Source organism: Trachurus trachurus (genome assembly GCF_905171665.1).
Source record: "Trachurus trachurus genome assembly, chromosome: 4".
Lineage (NCBI taxonomy): Eukaryota > Metazoa > Chordata > Actinopteri > Carangiformes > Carangidae > Trachurus > Trachurus trachurus.
Window position 1 is genome coordinate 21,499,629 of NC_139898.1, and position 18,463 is coordinate 21,518,091.

Genomic DNA, 18,463 nt, shown 5'->3' on the forward strand with positions numbered 1-18,463 from the left:
AAATGTCAAATTTCCATAGATAGCAATCTAACAAAAAAAGAAAGTCTGAGTAAGAAGAAAAAAATGGCTAATTTTAATTGATTATAAAATAATAGTAACTTTTCCTGTCCTGAAAAAAGTGAATAAAACAACGGGACGCATGATGTTTCATGCCTTTTCTTTTCATCATGACAGTCTATTATTATTGCATAGTCATGAAGTCCAAATGGGAGATTATTTAAAAAAAAAACATGTTGAATTGTAGAATATTTTTTTGTTGAAAAAAGCCCATTGTGTCGGGAGGGACAATATATCTCTGCTCTCTAATTTGTCAAAAAATATCTCGCTAAACAACAAAGGTGAAAGGGCAGCCCATTCCTCACACGGACATGCATGGGTGTGGCTATGGCATGAGTGACATATACAGGTGCGCCCCCATCCACTTGGGCAGACACCGGAGAACCAATACAATCCAAAAAATGTCACCCAAGCCCATCCAAGCATGCCATTCATTCCCAAATATAGCATTGTTCCAGACACACACGCACAAAATCAAACGAAAGGAAACAAATCAAACTGAACAAATCCACAAAAAGAACTAAGTCCAAACAGCATAGACAGTACCAGAGTGCAGCTGTGTTCAACGAAGAGGTATGCATCAATGCTATTAGATGTTTTTTCAGCTATGATTTTGTCTCGGCTTCAATTTTGCCTCAAATCCAAAAATGGTGAAAACTGATTAGGGCGAACAGGGCCTGTTTTTTAGGGGAAACGTTCAATCAAAGTGTGTCTGGTGGTGCTATTCTCTCCCTGGGGCTCAGGTCAGCCAATGGACCGGGAGCTGTAGTGGCTGAGTGAATGAGGTTTCCCCACAGGAAGATGTCTCTGTTCACCTTCGAATAGCGACATTGTCAGGGCAATGTGGAAACTGAGACCAGACATGTGCCAAATGTTGGTAACTTTTGGCAGCGACTGGCCGGTGAACTCTGAAATCTCTGAACACAAAACAAGCCAATACCCCAAAAAAGAGACTTCAGGGGAGAGTCTACCTGTCAACAGCATGCACCTTGTCTGTAAGTAAATTAGTCTTTGGTTACAACGAAAAAAAGCTCAAGGTCAGTTAACTACAGCACATTACACTATACGCTGGGGTAGAAAATTATAAGTCTTAAAGACCAGAAGACACTTTAGGGGACAACATTAATTAAATGTCAGTGTCACATGCAAATAAGCTGCACTATCATTAGGCAGAAATGGGTTTGCGTGATGACTGAATGTTCAAGTGGACTGCGTGGCTCTGTCATGTCAATGCTCAAGTAGCCACTCACAAACTGTGTATGCAGAAATGTGTGTTTGTGTGAGTGAGCGAATGAGTGTGTGTGGTGGGCACCCTCTCTTATCCTGCCATTAAAATGTAGGGACAGTGAAAGAAAATAAAGAATCCCAATTGCATGGACAGGCTCCTCATTCACAGAGACCAGGAGCCCAGCCGGCCCATTTGAAATTGAGAGAAAAGTAAAACAAACATATACCTTTCATTTGGACTACTAACAACATGTAATCTTGTTTCAAGCCCCAATGTGGAGAGAAAGACAAGAAGCCTTACGGTGAACGAGGTGAAAAGCAGTCGAGATAGAACGCCAGAGTACTGCACTAACGCTATAATAGTGGGCGGTGTTGTGGAGGGATTTGTGCCAAAAAACAGAGGTCAGAAGGTGGACATTATTGGCCATTTTGGTGAGGCAGTTTTTGCTGCCCCAAAATGAAGGGGGAAGCCAAAATAATGTGCAGCCTTTAGTGTCACCTTGAAGCTGAGATTACACCCTCTTGCTGCCTGAGGACACAGGCGCAGTATGGAGATCCTTTAGTCACACTTGCTGGGTGAGGCCTACAGCATTTACATATAAGCTGTAGGGGTTGGCCTGTATTAACATACCTTGGCTGCGCCAGTGCTAAACAGTCACTATGGGTGGCTCATCAAAATGGAAATTATTACCTAAAGGAAACTGACAGGGATAATGGAAGGGGTGTCTAATAATAGCAAGCAGTGAATTGATAGGATTTCAGAGTGTATCACTTTTTTTTCCTATTGTTTTATAGATAGACGACAAGTAGCCGAATGATAATGCAAGTTTGTCCCCTTACTGTGGTGATCCCTTCAGTCAGATTGGGAAAGGGAGTGTATTCGTGTATTTGCATTCGAATATGAGGTATTAAAACTTCGGTTTTGTATGAAAAGAAGCGCAATTCTGGTACAATATACTATATATATATTTGTTTTTTTGATGGGTGGCTATTAACTTCAGGACTCCTTGAGACAAACATCTAATAGAGATGGCAGGATTTTTTGCTTTGGCCAGTGAGAACATAAGGTGTAATCTAGCTTTCTTTCCCAACGTTACACACAAATGCATAGCAGGACATGCAAGCACATTCAAAATCAGGCAGATACCATTATAGAAGGCCAAACAGGCACATGCGTTCATAACAGCACAGTCTTTCTGCATCAGTGTTATCCACTGGACTTAGAATTATACATATAAAGACCAAATTTAGACATTGTTTCTCGTAGCTTGATTGTGTCATACTTTGTGGACACTGTTTTATGGAGGGCAGCAACGCAAACTGGCGGCATTTGCAAACTCTGCGGTTACAATTACAGATAAGCATTTTTTTTGACAGCCAATTGGTGCAAAGTTGGAGCTGGAAAATTAATTTGCACCTAGAAAGTGCGAGATGAGAACGGATGATTACGTATATATGAGTAATGACTTGCCTTGGTGCATTTTTTGCCCTGGAGAAATGGCATAAATGTGGTAGCCTGGGCCAAAAATAGATCTGTTATATTCTACTTTTAATGATTTTGTCTTGCTTATATTTTGGGGTCTAGTGTGGCTCACAGAAAGAAGCAAAAGTGGAAACTCTCTTGTTGGCTTGTTCATATTGTGTAAGTAAATAATGACTGTAAAGGTGCCTTTAGGTAAAATGTACTGTACAATGACTCCAAATGTGAAACTTGGGCAGATTACTGTACAGAATTAGGTAAATAAGCAAAACATATTTGAGTGCTTCCATGGATTACAAGGGTTACGAAAGCACTTGGCTAATTTACTTTTTGTAGCTGTAATCATTTTGTATATGATTTTCAGATGCTTTACAGAGATCAGTTTAATCCCATGGAGATCAGCACACTGTGGCAGGCACACATACAAAAACTACCACTCTCAGAGGAGAGCGACAGGGAGAGTGGGTAATCTCTTCTACCTGAAAAGACTGATATGCCTGATCTAGCCTGACTTGTTGAGCCATATCTAATACCCCTTACCAAAAAACTATGGTTCCTTAAATGAGACTGTTGGGGCTTGGAAAATGTGCAGTTCGCTGCAGCAGGTGATATGAGATCTGACATAAATTTGTTGAACATGTTCTTTGGAAACGTGGTGCACGTGCTGATCAAGAGTAAACAGGAAGTTAAAACAAAGCCTGCTGCAACATAAATTACTGCTGCTTGCATTGATCTCCATTTCATTTAGCACTATCTGCTCATTAATGTTGTAGGATTACAGCATGAATGCTGAAAAAAGCTAATTGTAGTCCACTTTAAGAATCTTCATTACTTTCGTCACAACAATCTGAAAATCAATTCTATTCTCTAAATGTGTGGGTGTGTGTTTGTGTACAAGAGAATGGGCACTTTTGAATAATAAATTATAATTTGATTGAATATCATGACTGCTAGGGAACACAAACAGCAGTCACTCAACAAAACCAATCACATCTAGCCATTTGAAAAGAAAAAGTATCTTTAAACACCTGCTAAGCAACAGCAAATGTGATGTCGGAGTCATTATATTGTTATTGATCCACACGACTGTAAATGGCATCTCTTAATGGCTGCCTGAATCACCATGGAACCCAATCAGGCCCAATCAGGTTTAATTTTTTTCAGTAATGGATCGCTACACACAAGATGACAGGAACACTGGCTGTATACACACTTATTATTTTTCATTCGGCATTTGCATTTGCACTCCGAGACTCAAGAAGCAGAGCAGCATCATTTTTTTGAAAAAAGAAACACAATTCTCACAAACAAATGAACCACAAAAAGACAAACAATTGTTTTCTAAAACAGAAAAGTAAGGCAAGGAACAGAACTGAAACGAAAGGAAAACACACAAACACTATACCAGTCACAACACAAAAAAAAACAAAAAAAACAAAATAAAGGAAAGCCAAAAAAGGGGGTGTATCAGGGGAAACACTTGAAGAGAAACCAAGGAAAGAGAAGGAATCAATTGAACAAAACACAGGGAATGCAGAAAGAAAAAGACCGTCATGGCCAAAGGGATTCTGTACAGGCATGCAAGCGCAGTTACATTCTCCCATCATGCAACAAGTCCTGTTATTTCCACGTGCTGGGTTTCCATGACAACACGTGCAAGAAAGCTTTTTAGGTGCAGAAGCAATACCAAAGGATGCAAAACGAGAAAAGGCCCCACAATGCAAACATAAAAGTAAATTAACAAAACCCGAGCTACTCGGGTTTGCTTTCATCATTTCTTCCTTGGAAATAAAGAAAAAATTCTTTTCATAATCATTTAGCAGTTTGGAATAACTGATTAGTATTTGTTCAAATTAGTAATGAATCGAGCTCTGTCATAGGCAAATACAGCTAAAATTTTTCAACATGTTGAATTTTTTTTTTCAAATGTGGGTTAAAAAAAGTAAAAAAGAAAAAACACACCAACCTTCTCGAAGCTCTGAGGGATGTAAAGGGGTTGATGCAGAACACAATGACATGAGGAGAAGAGAAAAATAGGGGAAACACAGAGAGAGTAAAAAAAGCCACCTCAAGGTGTTTAGCTGCAGCTACATTTCCCTTTTCTTTAATCTTTTTTTCCCTCCTTTTCCCTTGTCCCTGCTATCAGTGACACCCGTCTTGAAAGTACACTTGCCTGCCCCACTCCCCCCCTTAAATAAACTTTGAACCAAAACAATCAGATTCACCCCAGTGGCCGCACTGTCGCCTGGCAAGAAAAATAAAGTGAGGCGCCACTGGAGTCAAATCAAGCGTACCATACTCATAATTCAAAATTTCACAAGCTCCTTATAGCCACAAGGACAAGCTCCTGTGGTGGCTGTATTTGCTTTTGTTAGAGAGGAAACCAAATAAAGAGAAAATAAAGAAAAACTAATGAGAGATAGAAAATAAAAAAAGACACAGTTTGGGCTGAAATTAGCAGCTGCAGTTTAAGACAGTTACAGTAAATGTTGTTAGAAAGCCAATCAGCAGCACTGTCATTATGGGTTCTGTTTGGGTAGTTACCTCAACAATTTATATACAATTTAGGTCTCTTGTTTTCTTCTGTTTTTTTTTTCCTTCCAAAAAGCGATCTCTACCACAGCTGCTAATCTCGAGTGCATTTCGCTTTGTGAACAAAACATAGTCAACATCAAGTATCAAGAATTGATTGACAAAAGTTAACTGAAAACAGACAGAGGTTGACACCATCAAGGCATAACAAGTGTGTTACATAGTGTGAAAGACCCTGAGCATTATGACCCTTGTGTACTCTTTTTTTAGAAGCATGCTGATGGAGCCAGTGTTCATGGAGATTGCATGAATTGTTGGAAATGATACAAGGGTAGTTGTTTGTGTGTTTTTGACCATAGAAACTACTGAATATCCCAGTGCTGTGTTGACATAATGTTCCCAGTATAGCTAGAGCTGTTGATTGCAATTTGCATGAACCCTTTCATTTTCAACCATGCTGTACATGAGCAAGGTGGATAGCTATTTGACATTAAGTGTTACTGCATCACAGCGGAGACAGCATGAGCCTCCAGGATGAATGCTGGCAAGAAGACACACTAATCTTGATGAACTATTTTTTACCGCCTGCTCCTCACAGATGAAATTTTTCTTCCCTATGCTGCTACTTCACAGGGTATTATAATAGCAATAATAATGAAAAAGCAGCTCCCTGACCCATTTTATAATGTCAGACTAGTGAATTATTTATTGGGAACAAAGTTATTTGGTACACAGCAGAGGGAACAAACTGAGTAGATACCGAGGCATCTTTATTTAATATGCACAATATAAATAATACATGTCAAAAATGCATCTGCTTCAATTTATTAAAGCTCCCTCAACTGGGATTCATTGCCATTTAACATTAGTGGTAGAGTGTAGGCTTTTGTCTTCATTGCCTGTTTTCTATGAAACTCAGCATCCTCTGTGACTGATTGTTTTTCATATCTCCACTTTGCTGGAACATGCCAGCCAAAATTACTACTGACTGTAAAAGGCTTTGAAGATAATACCTCAAAGCAGAAACGGGAACTCTATGGATTTACTGTATGCTCCAGAACACCATAAAGAAAAGTAAAGTATTTATAATCTATATGACAGAGCATCTCTTACGTAAGACAGTGCAGTTGACTGTGTTAACAGTCATTTCCTATTAATTCTCCACAACAAGGAAAACCTTTTTTTTAACCCCTGAATCTGGAGAAGGCTAAAGGGTTGAGATTTTGATTGGTGGGCATTAATACCTCGCCACCCAATCAAAATACAGACTTACCGTTGTGCTCCTGTACCTGAAAAAAACTAATCAAAAAGAAGTCCTTCCCGACTCTTTTTGTGTTTCATAAGTTTGACGAAGGGGGAAACATTTTATCGGGCACACAATTACAGGTAAAAGGCATCTTGCAACCGATAAAGACATACGGCTTGTTGTGCTACACATTTCCTTCCGAGTGAGTAGGGGAGGGCATTGGAAGACAAAATGGAGCATAACATCATAACAGAGAAGAACATTAGTTGGTCAATTATAGTATTGCATTTGGAAGTGTCAGTGCATATGAAATTACATTTATGGGCAGGCAATACGATCAATGTTAAAAGATTTATATTAGTCGGGTAACACTATTTTGTAAAATACATTTTGTGCATATACAGCTGGGCTAGGATGGAAGCAATTATCATTTGTTTAGCTCAACAGTAATGCCACTTAAAGCTGAGCTGCACTGTGCATTTTAGTTAGAATGGGTGGATGTTTACTTTTTCTTTTTCTTTTTCTTTTTTATATTTCTGGCCTGGCTCTGAGGCCGGGTTGCTCCCTACCTCGCACATAAAGGTTAGCAGGGGACGAGTAGCGCACGCCTTCCACATTAGACGCCACGCACTCGTACTTCCCCTGGTCTGTCTCCTCGCTGTTCTCGATCTGCAAGGCACCTGGGAAATGACAAGATTCAACAAAGACAAAAAGGGGAGGAGGGGGAGGGGAAGAAGAGAAGAGAAAGAGAGAGAGAGAGAGAAGGCAGAGAGGAAATGATTAGTCAACCTGTCAGTGACAGTGCATGAAGGAGTCAGACAATCTTCTTAATGGAGGGTATCTTGAATTTCTCAAGACCTTTTTGTCAAGAACTGTTTCTCGCTGCAGTGCCAATGCAGTTTGCTATGACAAACTGAGTTCATCTCCAGCCTCAGCCATACACAGATAAAAAAAAAGGATTAAATAAATTAAAATGTGAACTGAACAAGTTGCACTGAATTTGTCATTATTCTGGTGCGTTGCAACTCATTTAAGATATGAGAACTGAAATAAGGACACAGAAAGGATGCAAACGCGATGAAAGTTAGTGTTCGAAGAGCGTTGAGATGGTCCTAGAAGCTGAGTGAGATTAACAAATTCTCCTTTGCATAGCACTCACCAAGGGAGAGTCTGTGTGTGCTCGGGGGAGGGAGGTCATGGGAAACTATGCTTACATGTACTGCATGTCCAAATGAACACTAGCATGGTGCATAATGCAGTAGCTTGGTACTTCCTACAGTTCTACAGCTCAAAGAATTTCAAACAATGCGAAAAAAAAAAATGCTATTATACTATATGCTATTATACTGGCTTTGATTTGTTACCCATGAATTTTGCTTTTCTCCTTTGTGTTAAGATCGGATGCAGATCCACTCATTTATTTTAAGGTTATTATATTATATGAACCCCTTAGGGTTTATGTGTTTCAAACAGGCTGTATTTCTGATTACTGTCCCCAGATTTTATCTCACATGTGCAAATAAACCCGACCTAAATGCTTGGCAACAGCATTGCAGAATGGGTGTGGGGGGATAGAGGAGGGAGGTGAAACAACGGGCGTCAGATCATTCCTCGTTAGAGCGCTGTTGACGGCACTTCCTGATGATATCATTAGGGCTTCTGGCTGGCTCAGCAGACAGATTGCAGCCCAGGCCTCCCTGACAAACACAGCACCATCGCTCGTTAGCATTTAGCCAGGAAGCATCAATACGCCAGCCACTGCCCAGGATGCTTTGTAATATACCATAAGCTACTCCATCACATCAAGCAAGCGGAGTGAACACAATGTTGTACAAGGCTACGATTCTGGAACATTGGTCTAATAACGTTTTTCAGCTGTTGCACAAATGAGACTATCGATCCTGCTTAATTATAAAGATTAGTCACGCTTTCACCTTGGACATGGCCTAAGAGTATTTTACACCTCAGAGTCACAACAAAGATATCTACTATTACAAAACGAAATCAGACCTGAAGCTACAACAATCTATACTTTTTTTCACCCTTCTCTTCCTTCCCCTCTACAGTACACCCCCAGATCATTCTCATCCCCCAGAGGGAGCTGTTCCTGGCACGTAGATCGTGAACCAAATAGAAACATCTACCTACAGAGTGCAGGTGGTAGAGTCTTTGCTCTGCGTTTATGCAGAGATCTGATTTGGATCTGTTTGATATGTGCTTGGAACAGCAAATGCCAGCCTGGTGGCAGGTGGGTTGGAATTTGCTCAGAAGCATAGGCTCCTCAACACAAGGGAGACCACAAAGTAAGGACTGTGTGAAGTTCAACTCCAGATGGACGGCTCCAGAAATCTCTGCCAGCAGCTCGTCAGGCTTGCTCCCCGTACTGAATTATAAAATCTTTGCAAGGTTAAATTTAAAGTTGGTGCATGGTTTGTTTCTATTTTTTTCCCAATTCTTCATAAATAATAATGCTGAAGGGCTTGTGTTGGGTCAAAGCTGCCTTTTTTGTTGACGGTTACCATACAGTTAAATTTTTGTATATTTTATATGTTTTCACTCCATGTCTCCAAAATCCGTAGTTCCAATGCTTCCAAAAATTACAAATGTCTCCATCTAAAAATACTGCTTAACAAATGTCATCTGAAGGTCAACAAAACACAACCACCATTATGCGGAAGGGTGACAGATAATGAGCCAAACAAAATTAATTGAGCGCCAATTAAAACCAACATTGGCTGTGTGAATCGTAGCTCCTGGCGAAAGAGAAGAAAAACAGAGGGAACTTTGAAGAGACTGAGTGAGTTTCATATGTTCCTGCCAGCTTTGGTGGCGGCTCCTTGCTAGGTGGTAGTATCTATTGTCTCCAATCCCCCACTGGCTTCATTACATATTCTAGCTATTATTTCAAAATGGAACTGTGAGGAACACATAAACACTCCCTGTACTTGCAGAGAGAGAGGGAGAACAAGCAAGTTAAGAAAAAAAAACAAATAAGAGAAAAGGCAGAGGAGAAGCAAAGGAGAGATAGAAGGAGAGACAAAGGAGTCAAGAGAAAACAAATGTAAAGGAAGAATGAGGGAGGGGATTCATTCTTATTCATGTATCATTCCTCTTATTTTCTGTCTGAAAGTAGGAGAAAAATTAATAAATAATGTTTGCGCTCATAACAGATATTATTCTTGCCCTTGTGAAAATAGGTGAGTCACAATATATTTCAGACTAGTTTCACAAAAACAATAAAATACTGATGATTATCATTTCTGCACACTGCATAGGATTAGATGTGCATGAACAAATGTTTGACAAGCGAAGCTTAGTGAGAGAGTTTGAGTGGGAGAGGAACGGAGAAGGTAAAAGAGAACACAGAAGAAATCACAAGTTGAGTCTATTTTGAGATGCTTTATGCTCCTCTCTCTGCTAGATTCACACGTAGCAGAGATGCAATGTCCTGCTGGTGTTATATGTGCTGTGCCACGCTTTGAGAGTTGCATATCTGTCGTGTCCATTTCCACTCCCTTCTTCTAGCCCCTGCTTTGTCTTTTGTGAACCACAAAGAAGTTAATTTAAATTAATCTACCCCTGCCATTTGATTAATAATTTCTGTCACTACATAAAAGAGTAAAATATCTTTCTTTTTTTTTCAGTGTCCAGAGTGTCAGTTTTAAGTCCGATAACATTAGCATTTAAAGACAACAGACCTCTAAATCCGAATGAACCATCTTTGATATCCTATCTCCAAAAGCAGCATGGATATGTGCATGTGTGCGCACACAGAACAAACTCCACTCTTTGAAAACCCTTGTCACCAGCATGCGTCTCTTTCCTGCCATTCCCTTTTGTCTTTTTTTGAAAGTGACTGCACTCTCAATGTTTTGCATAATTGTGTTCCTGCCGCCTGTGGCTAACCAGAGTGCGAGTGGCCATTGGCACTTTTTTTTTTTTTGGGTGGGTGGGTGGGGGTGGGGGGGCTATTATTAAGAAGGGGGAAAAACAAGAATGAAATAAATGCTGAAAATTATCTTTCACAACCACAATGAAAAGTAGAGCCACAGTCTGTTCACATGGGTGTTTACTGATAAAGACTTGCCCAGTGAAAGGAAAAAAATAAGAGGCAATTTACAGTGTCTCACAAGATGACCACGCTGTGCTTACGGAGCGAGACCTACTGCACGGGGCCTAATGGCATGTCCTCCCTGTCTCCAGCTATGACGTCTTATCACAAAAGCAACAACTGCAGTAACTATCACAGACCAGTTTGTTTTGTTGATTTCATTAGAAAACATGAGAAACAGTTCATAACAGTTGACTAACTGGCTATGACAATAATAAACCTGGCTACATTTCCTTGATACTGCAGGTACAGGTATGACCTCTGCAGCCACAGCAGACGAGATAATTGTTTGACGTGACTAGTGATTGTTGTATAAAATATTTCATCTTTCACATATAAATTATATTGCATTTGCGTTATATTACATTACATGTATCTGAGTCAATCTTACTTTATTTTGCTCAAGGACACTCATAAAGGACACATGAAGGTTGAGGGATACTGTCGAGCTGTTGTGAGGGTGAACCTAAGACCGGAGAATGTCTTGGGACAGGACAGTCTCTCAAATCCACTTAGAAAACCACACAAAGTACCGCCCCTGCTGAGTAATAATTCATGTTTTCTGGGTCAGAGGAGAGAAGACTTTTATCTTTCTGTCTTATCCCATGATATGTCCAGAAGAAGAAAATACCACTGGGTCCACATCAGGCAAATAAAGTCATTGATGAATACAATGAAATCACTTCCATGTGGACCAATTAGTCTCTATCTAAGTCAAAGTGACCCTACCTGCATACCAGCGCTCATAACCTCAACTCTCCACTGCTGCCCACTCCTGGCTGTCTTGCAGCATGTTCACTGCCTTCATCCATTCAATAAAGAGGGCTGTAATGGGCACTGGGTCTGGGACATTTGTCCCAGCCGTGACAGCTGCCCTGGTTAACAGCACTTCTTGCCTCAGGGTGGTCTGATGAGGAGCGTTGAGTTGCCAAGGTGTGATAACAAAGAGGACTGTCTTGGCACAGTTCAGCAAATACATGCTTTTGAAGGCCCAATTGGATTTTGGGACAAGCATTCTTGATGCAAAGGCTGTTTACAGTGGATATTTTGTGCTACTGTAGTAATCATCAGTATGTTATATTTCTTCCCCAAATTTTGCAAAAATATAGTCGTGCTATACCTGCCTATCTATTTAACGGCAGGAGAAAGTCTGAAATGTTTCACTCCATTCAAGCCTAAACATTTCCTTGCAGGTTTCTGTAGCTGTAGCCTGGTAGGAAATACCACATCAGGCAATATCTATTTTAAGCAGGAGATCAATATCAACAAACCCATATAGGAATTAAATTTGAGTTTTATTCTAGTTAGGAAGAGAAGGAAAAGAGTGCAAGGACGCGGGAGATCAGAAACTGAGATATAGAAAAAAGAAAGAAATGTAGAAATTGAGCGGTGTCGTGACCGAAAGAGAGACAGAGCAGAGAAAGAGAACAGTCAGACGGGTTGGGAGGAACTTGAAGAGACAGACAAGCTCAGAAAAACAGAAGGACAGATGAGGGGATAAAAGAAAAGCAAGGAGGGGCCGCCATGGATGATTAATTTCAGAAAGTGCCTGAAGCCGTGGTCTACCCACCCCGGTCGCTGCTTTGTAGCAGATTTGCCGTGTGTGGTGTGGTGCCCCCCTCCCGGTCCTATTTGTGTAATTCAATTAGTGTGCTCCAGCGGGCCTTGATTGATTTGTTTAGGCGATCAACAAAATGGCTGGCCAAGTCTCTCTCTCTCTTTCTTTTCCTTCTCTTCCCCCGCTCCTTCCCTCGGCCCACCCGGGCATGCTGGTGGCACACTGTTCTTTTCATCATTTTATCTCTTGTTTTCAGCGCATGTCGCTCATTTGTCCCTCATTTCTCATCTCCTCTCCTGTCGCTCTCCCTCCATCCTCTCGCCCAGACACCACTCACCAAGCTCTGCTACAGTGTAATTAAAAGCACCTTTCTGTATAAGTGGATACACACTCAACATAATAACCTTTCTAGAACATGAAGTGAACTCACTGAAGTGCACAGAAAGAGTGCGGCATTCAATAAATTGTTATGCACATGTGCTGTTATGATTCAGGAGGAAACACTCCAAAAATGATTTTCTAGTAGTTTATACAAAGATGTAGATGTTGAGGGAAAGGTTGGCGGGCCACATCTGTCCTGGCTGACAAAGTTAACAGCAGCAAGCAAACTGGAAGGAACACATTTTACACAGTGCGCAACGTGCTCAATATCAAAAGCCCAGTAGAATCCCACCTAAGCGGCTGGTGCTTTTCCAAGTTTTGCAACCAACTGGTTAAAAAAATAAATATTCTCCAGTTGTTACTGTATTGTTGAATATCAGTTCCAGCATCTTCTGCGACGAGCCCACAAATAAGAAGACGGCTAGTGTGACCTGTGTGTATGAGCTCAGACTTGTACTGTTGTCCCTGCATCTCTCCCTCTGTCCGCATCCTGCCTGTCACTCGCGTACACTCTGTCACCACCCCAAGGTCGTTAGACTGTGATCGCACCAGCATGGGGCCCCACGTGTGATGCCATTGTTGTCACTGCCCATCTGGTGGCTTGTAACGCTCCCATGAAATCAGTAATGAAGCAGGTAGGGAGCCGAGCTACCTTTATACCTATTGCTTACCTCTAGGCCAACACCTGGGTGGCAAAATGAATGCAGATTTTACATTTTAAGAAGCCGTCTCTTAGAAGGAGTGATGCAAAATGACTCAGCAATCACTCACAATGTCTTTCCTAAGGCTTAAAAAAAAAATACAAGCTCAATTTTCTGGAGCTATACAGACAGCCTAAAGTTTGCATTAATGTGAACATGAGCCTATACAAACAAAACAATTTGTTTTACTTCCCTGTTGCCTTGATTTCAATCACATTTTCTCCCGGTTCACAATTCGTTTTTTCCCTTTTCACATACTCTCGATGGAGTATCGGTGTTGGCATGTGCTAAAGTGGTTGAGAGAAATCGCCTTTTTCAGGCCGCTTATCTCATTATGTAAATGCAGAGTTCATAAGTCACGCCTGCTTTTGTTCGCCAGAATATGATTTATGAGACCTTCTTATTCAAACGAAGGAGATATGGGGAAGGCTGGGTTTTGCTACGTGAGTCATGAGTGAGGGTGTTAAAGGAGTGAAGGCTTTGAGTTCAGTCTAAAAACTCAAGACATTCATGGATATGCTCGACAACACACCACTGTCTAGAGGTTTGTGAATGGTTGAGGATGGAGGACCTTAACTTTACTATTGGAGCTCTATTATGAAAATACAGTCACCTTTCCATCCCCTTGAATAGGGGGACATACATGGCAAACTGATATATTCACTTACCTGTTCTGCCTGTTGAATAAGAAAAAAAACAAAAAACAAAACATTTTGCAACAAACACACAGAATCACTCTGAATCAACTGGGAGAGAACGCTTCAGCAACAAAGCCTGGTGGATAATTACAAGCGAAAGTTAAATTGTCCGGGGAAATGAAAAAACAAAGAATGTTGAGAGAGGAGGAATTATTTTAACAAAGCTTTTGTATAATTCATCACACTCCTTTGCCACTGTCATTCCAGTCCCACCTTGATATCCTCCTGTTCATCCTCTGACATTATAAAAGCTGGTTATGCCGTGCTAAAAAGAAAGCACAATGTTGCCAAAGCAGCAGGCCTTACTTATGCATCGCGGCTGCTGCCGTGGTGACGCACAGGAGGATGAGGAGGATATCAAAGTGGAGATGGAGAGGTAGGGAGGAAACAGGGTTGTATTGAACAGTATTGAATAGCCTGGTCTTATCAACAAATAAGGTCACCACTGCCTACACCCCAACATCCCATCAACTCGCCCACCCTCCAGACCCATGACCATGTCCAAACAAACTTAAATGTCAGAGGCACAAAGCAAACAAATGGCCCTCCCTCCCTCTGGTTCAACCTTCCCAAATCGGCCGTATCATAACCAATCGGCAACAAAACTTGAATCACTCAGTGGTCTCTGACACTGATGGTGTGGAGGAGATTGTCGGTAAGCACAAACACTGGACGCCCACAGGGATGACAGAACTGCACATTAATGATGACATGGGGGCATGGGAGTGTGACACAAATTTACACATACAGAAAGCACAGAACAGAAACACAGATGGAATATAAACGTTAGTAGAAATGAAAGAGGTTTGTCATTTTTCTCAGGAAGAGCCAGTTGGGTGGAGTTAGGAGCGGTTATGTCTGGTTATGTGTCAGTTTAAGTCTTGTTTTTTGCTTCTTTTTTTTGCTTTCCTTTTTTTACTGTGATGGTTAAACGTCTTACCTCGAATCGGGGTACCCTCTGGAGGAGACACAAAAATGAAGACACAACATCAGTTTAGTCCAAGGTTAATGTTAGTAATAGTTAGAGGAGTTATTTGGGTTGGAAAGTGGATCATTGGAACTAGATTATTAAACCATTTTGAAATTTCTTAGGGGTTTTTTCATTGGAAAAAAAAAAGAAAAACAAAAGAAAACAACAAACAATACCTCTCATTGCTGGTATCACAAAGGAATGAGGAGTTTTTTATGGCTGGCACACACCATTGCCTTATCATTCTCTTTTTTCCCCACTTGCCTTGGTCTTAGGAAACAACATGCTTCATCTGCAGAGCTCAAGAAGCTCGGGGTGTCGATGTGCATTTTTATCTGGGCTGCAACTCCGGCTGATAAGGCTGAGCGTGAGAGGTCTGACCTTAGGTTGACATGGATTGCTCCAGTGGCGTAAGCCCTTTCCAGGCCAATTGACCTTGAGTAAGAGGTCAGTAAAACAGCTAGGGCGTCACTATTCTCCACTGGATATCTGCATTGGTCTGGCACAAATTTGCTGCGGGAGAAACAGTGTCTCCACTGAACTAGAATTTCAGGCTGTACCTTCAGGCACCCGCAAAGTTAAACCAAGCAGACTGAAGTTCTTATTTATCCTACAAGTCATAAACCTGCTTAACTGTGACAGATAGGCTCTTCACCTAAAGCTTCAGCACGCCTCCCCGGTCATTCAGTCTCCTGTTTTGTTCCGTTGTTTCATTTCACTGAGAGTTGTATGCTTCTCTATTCTTTGTTTATTGTGTATTGGGTTACATGCCTGACTGCAGGCCAAATGTCCCATTAGGGCCAATAAAATATTGAGCTTATCCAGTAGGTGGCTGGTGGGCTTTTTAAATTTAGCCCGAGTTGTTGCTGCAATTTAAAACGCATCCCTTATAGGCAGAGCTTAGGGTGTGGGTAGGGGAGCCAGCTTAACTTCAACCCCTTCTCTGCCAAGCATTAAACTGTCCTTCTGCTCATTTTCCCCTCCTCTCTCTTTGTTTTCACACAGTTTTCTCCAAAGTCCTTTTTCTTTTCATACTTTATCTGTTCCACCATTCTTCTCTTAAAGTTTTTTTTTTTTAGTTTAACTCACAGTCTTTCCCATAGTTACTCTCTTGCCTTCCTCTTAGTCTCCCTCTCGAAATCTGGGGATGACTCATGGCAGCAACATGCCCTTGGCCATCCCTGGAGAGTGCCAGCAGGGCGGCGCCAACCCAAGAGAGGTGCCCTACTTAGCATAGAAAGCCTGCAGGCACAGAGCTGCGGGTCAATGGTATGCACTTCCCATTGAGCCTAACATTACAGGCTGGGCCCCTGTGTGTGTGTGTGTATCCATGCAAGTTGGATACAACATATGCCAACCTTCCTAAGAAATAGCAGAACCAACAAAATAACAATACTTTTCCCAATCAAATACAGAAAACCGGTGTGTTAAAGATGCAAAATGGTGCCAGCTATTTCCATATTCTATATGACACATTAAGGAGTGTGGGTGGCTAGGTAGTGGAGATGAAATTTTCAACGTCTACTAGTCCAATAGTTGTTGCAGCTCTGCATACAGAGACATCCTTTGTGATACCAGCAGGCAGGAGGCAATCACTGAGTTTGAAGCTCTGCCTGGTTTGCAATCCAGCTAGGTAGGTTAATTCCCTTTCTTTAGGGGTGCTGTACACAGTGCTGCACCATGCTTTTATAAGCATTTCAACAAATCAGTAAGTACAGACTGTATCACTATCTATATATTCTACGTGTGAATTTGTGGACATTAACCAAACTGTACATGTGTATAAGTGTGTATAATATTTTGTGAAACAATTCAGAAAGACATCTAAAAAAAAAAAGATTAATTCTTGACCAATTTCTTACTTTCAAGATTTCAGTAGTATAAACCCACCATAAAAAGAATATCATAATTTAGTATCCATAAACAGTGCTCTATGCACATCCATTTACTTCAGTGGTAGTTTAGAGTCACTGGAAAACCAGGCAAAACAACAGTGACATTTTGACCACATACTGTAATCATACGTAATCACAAGACAAAAGACAATAGGGCTCTGGGAAGGTTACGTTGTTATAGAGTTAGAGTTTGATTAGAGGCTGCAGGAAGCTGGTTTATTTTGCTTTTGCTGAGATGATTTTTAGTTGGGGGGTTGAGAGGGTACTAGTTAAAGGTTAGGTGAGGTTACGGTCAACATTAGTTTAAGGTTAGGGTAAGGAAAAGGTTAATAAAGCGGGTTTATACAGGGGAAGGCCAGCACGTAGACCTGAAAAAGTGCTGAGTGACAAAAGAGAGACTGAAAAAGAGAGGAGAGTAAAAAAGGAGGATGAGGGGTTATAAATGGAGGTGGTTCAGTTCAAAGTCATTGGTTGAAAAGAAAAAAAGAAAAAACTATTGAAAGAAATGGGGGCCAGGTGTCACTGGAACTTCTAACTTTTAATAATAAAGCAGCATGAAGCGATATAAATAAAACGTGGCCAAAGATCTGTCTGGCTGTGTCCACAGCAGCAGCCTGTATTCAATTACATTTGCAAATCCACCTGTGATGCAGACATGCAACCTCATGGCCATAAGCCCCCTTCTAAGCTTTGGTCAGCCAGGGGTTGATCAGCTTAGGGTGACAATGACCTAAATATACCTCGGCAGGCCATGGCCTTCCTCACATTATCAATGCGGCATTATCTGCTCCAGAAAACATCCCAGATGTTTTGTTGAACAACACTCTGAATATATTAAAAAAATATTATTGAAGGATGTAGTCCGGCTCGAGGCAATCTGGCCAGAGATGCTGCACATCTGCGTGCGAGGTGGACGGGGTCGCGTGATTGGCTAAGTGTCAAAGTCTGACCACCCTCCAGAGGGCGTCTGGCTGACCTTCTCATCACCACAGACTCCCATCTGGGATCCTGGTGGGGTCGCAGCAGGTCTCAAGGAAAACTTGGCGGTTGTTACCACATCTGCAGAGGTCCTGGCCACTCCCTGCAGAGCGGCTTTGATGCGAACAAATGTGAGCGTTTTCTCACACATTTCGGATTACGTGCAACTGAACTCAGCAAGATTGAGACTCAGCAAGTTCACACATGTGTGAGTAAAGGAGCTATTCAGTGTCAGGTCATGATTTTAAACATTTACATTCAAAAGGGCGTGGATCTGCTCTCCTCGCCATCCTCTCGCCGTCTCTCTGGCCTCTAGTTAATCTGTTCTGGCTGACAAGGCCAGTGAGGGCCTGGGGTCTGCAGCCACAGGGACTTGGGGAGAAATGTCAGGCTCCCTCCACACCTCTAGAGGAGCTCCTCAGGGGACCCATACGCAAATATCACTGCCTTGCCAGCACAGCATGGTCTGGCACATAAGGAGGCAGTCAGCCAGCTAGTCAGCTACCTAGCGCCCCCCACCACCTCTGCTCTATTTCACCACATTTCTGTGGGAAAGGAACTAACAGACTCACAGTTACCCCCTGGGGCTTAAGAGTGAGCCTGAAGGGAACGAGTAAACAGGTAGCCCC

At 41.6% G+C, this 18,463-nt stretch overlaps 1 protein-coding gene across 1 annotated transcript in view; it reads right to left on the reverse strand.

Moving 5' to 3' along the window:
• Positions 1 to 18,463, reverse strand: part of ptprsa (protein tyrosine phosphatase receptor type Sa) — a 128,044-nt gene that overhangs the window by 68,049 nt on the left and 41,532 nt on the right. The window contains exon 5 of the mRNA XM_083970445.1: positions 7,112 to 7,222. Within this exon, the coding sequence (XP_083826571.1) occupies positions 7,112 to 7,222 (111 nt within the window). The remainder of the gene's footprint in view (positions 1 to 7,111; positions 7,223 to 18,463) is intronic.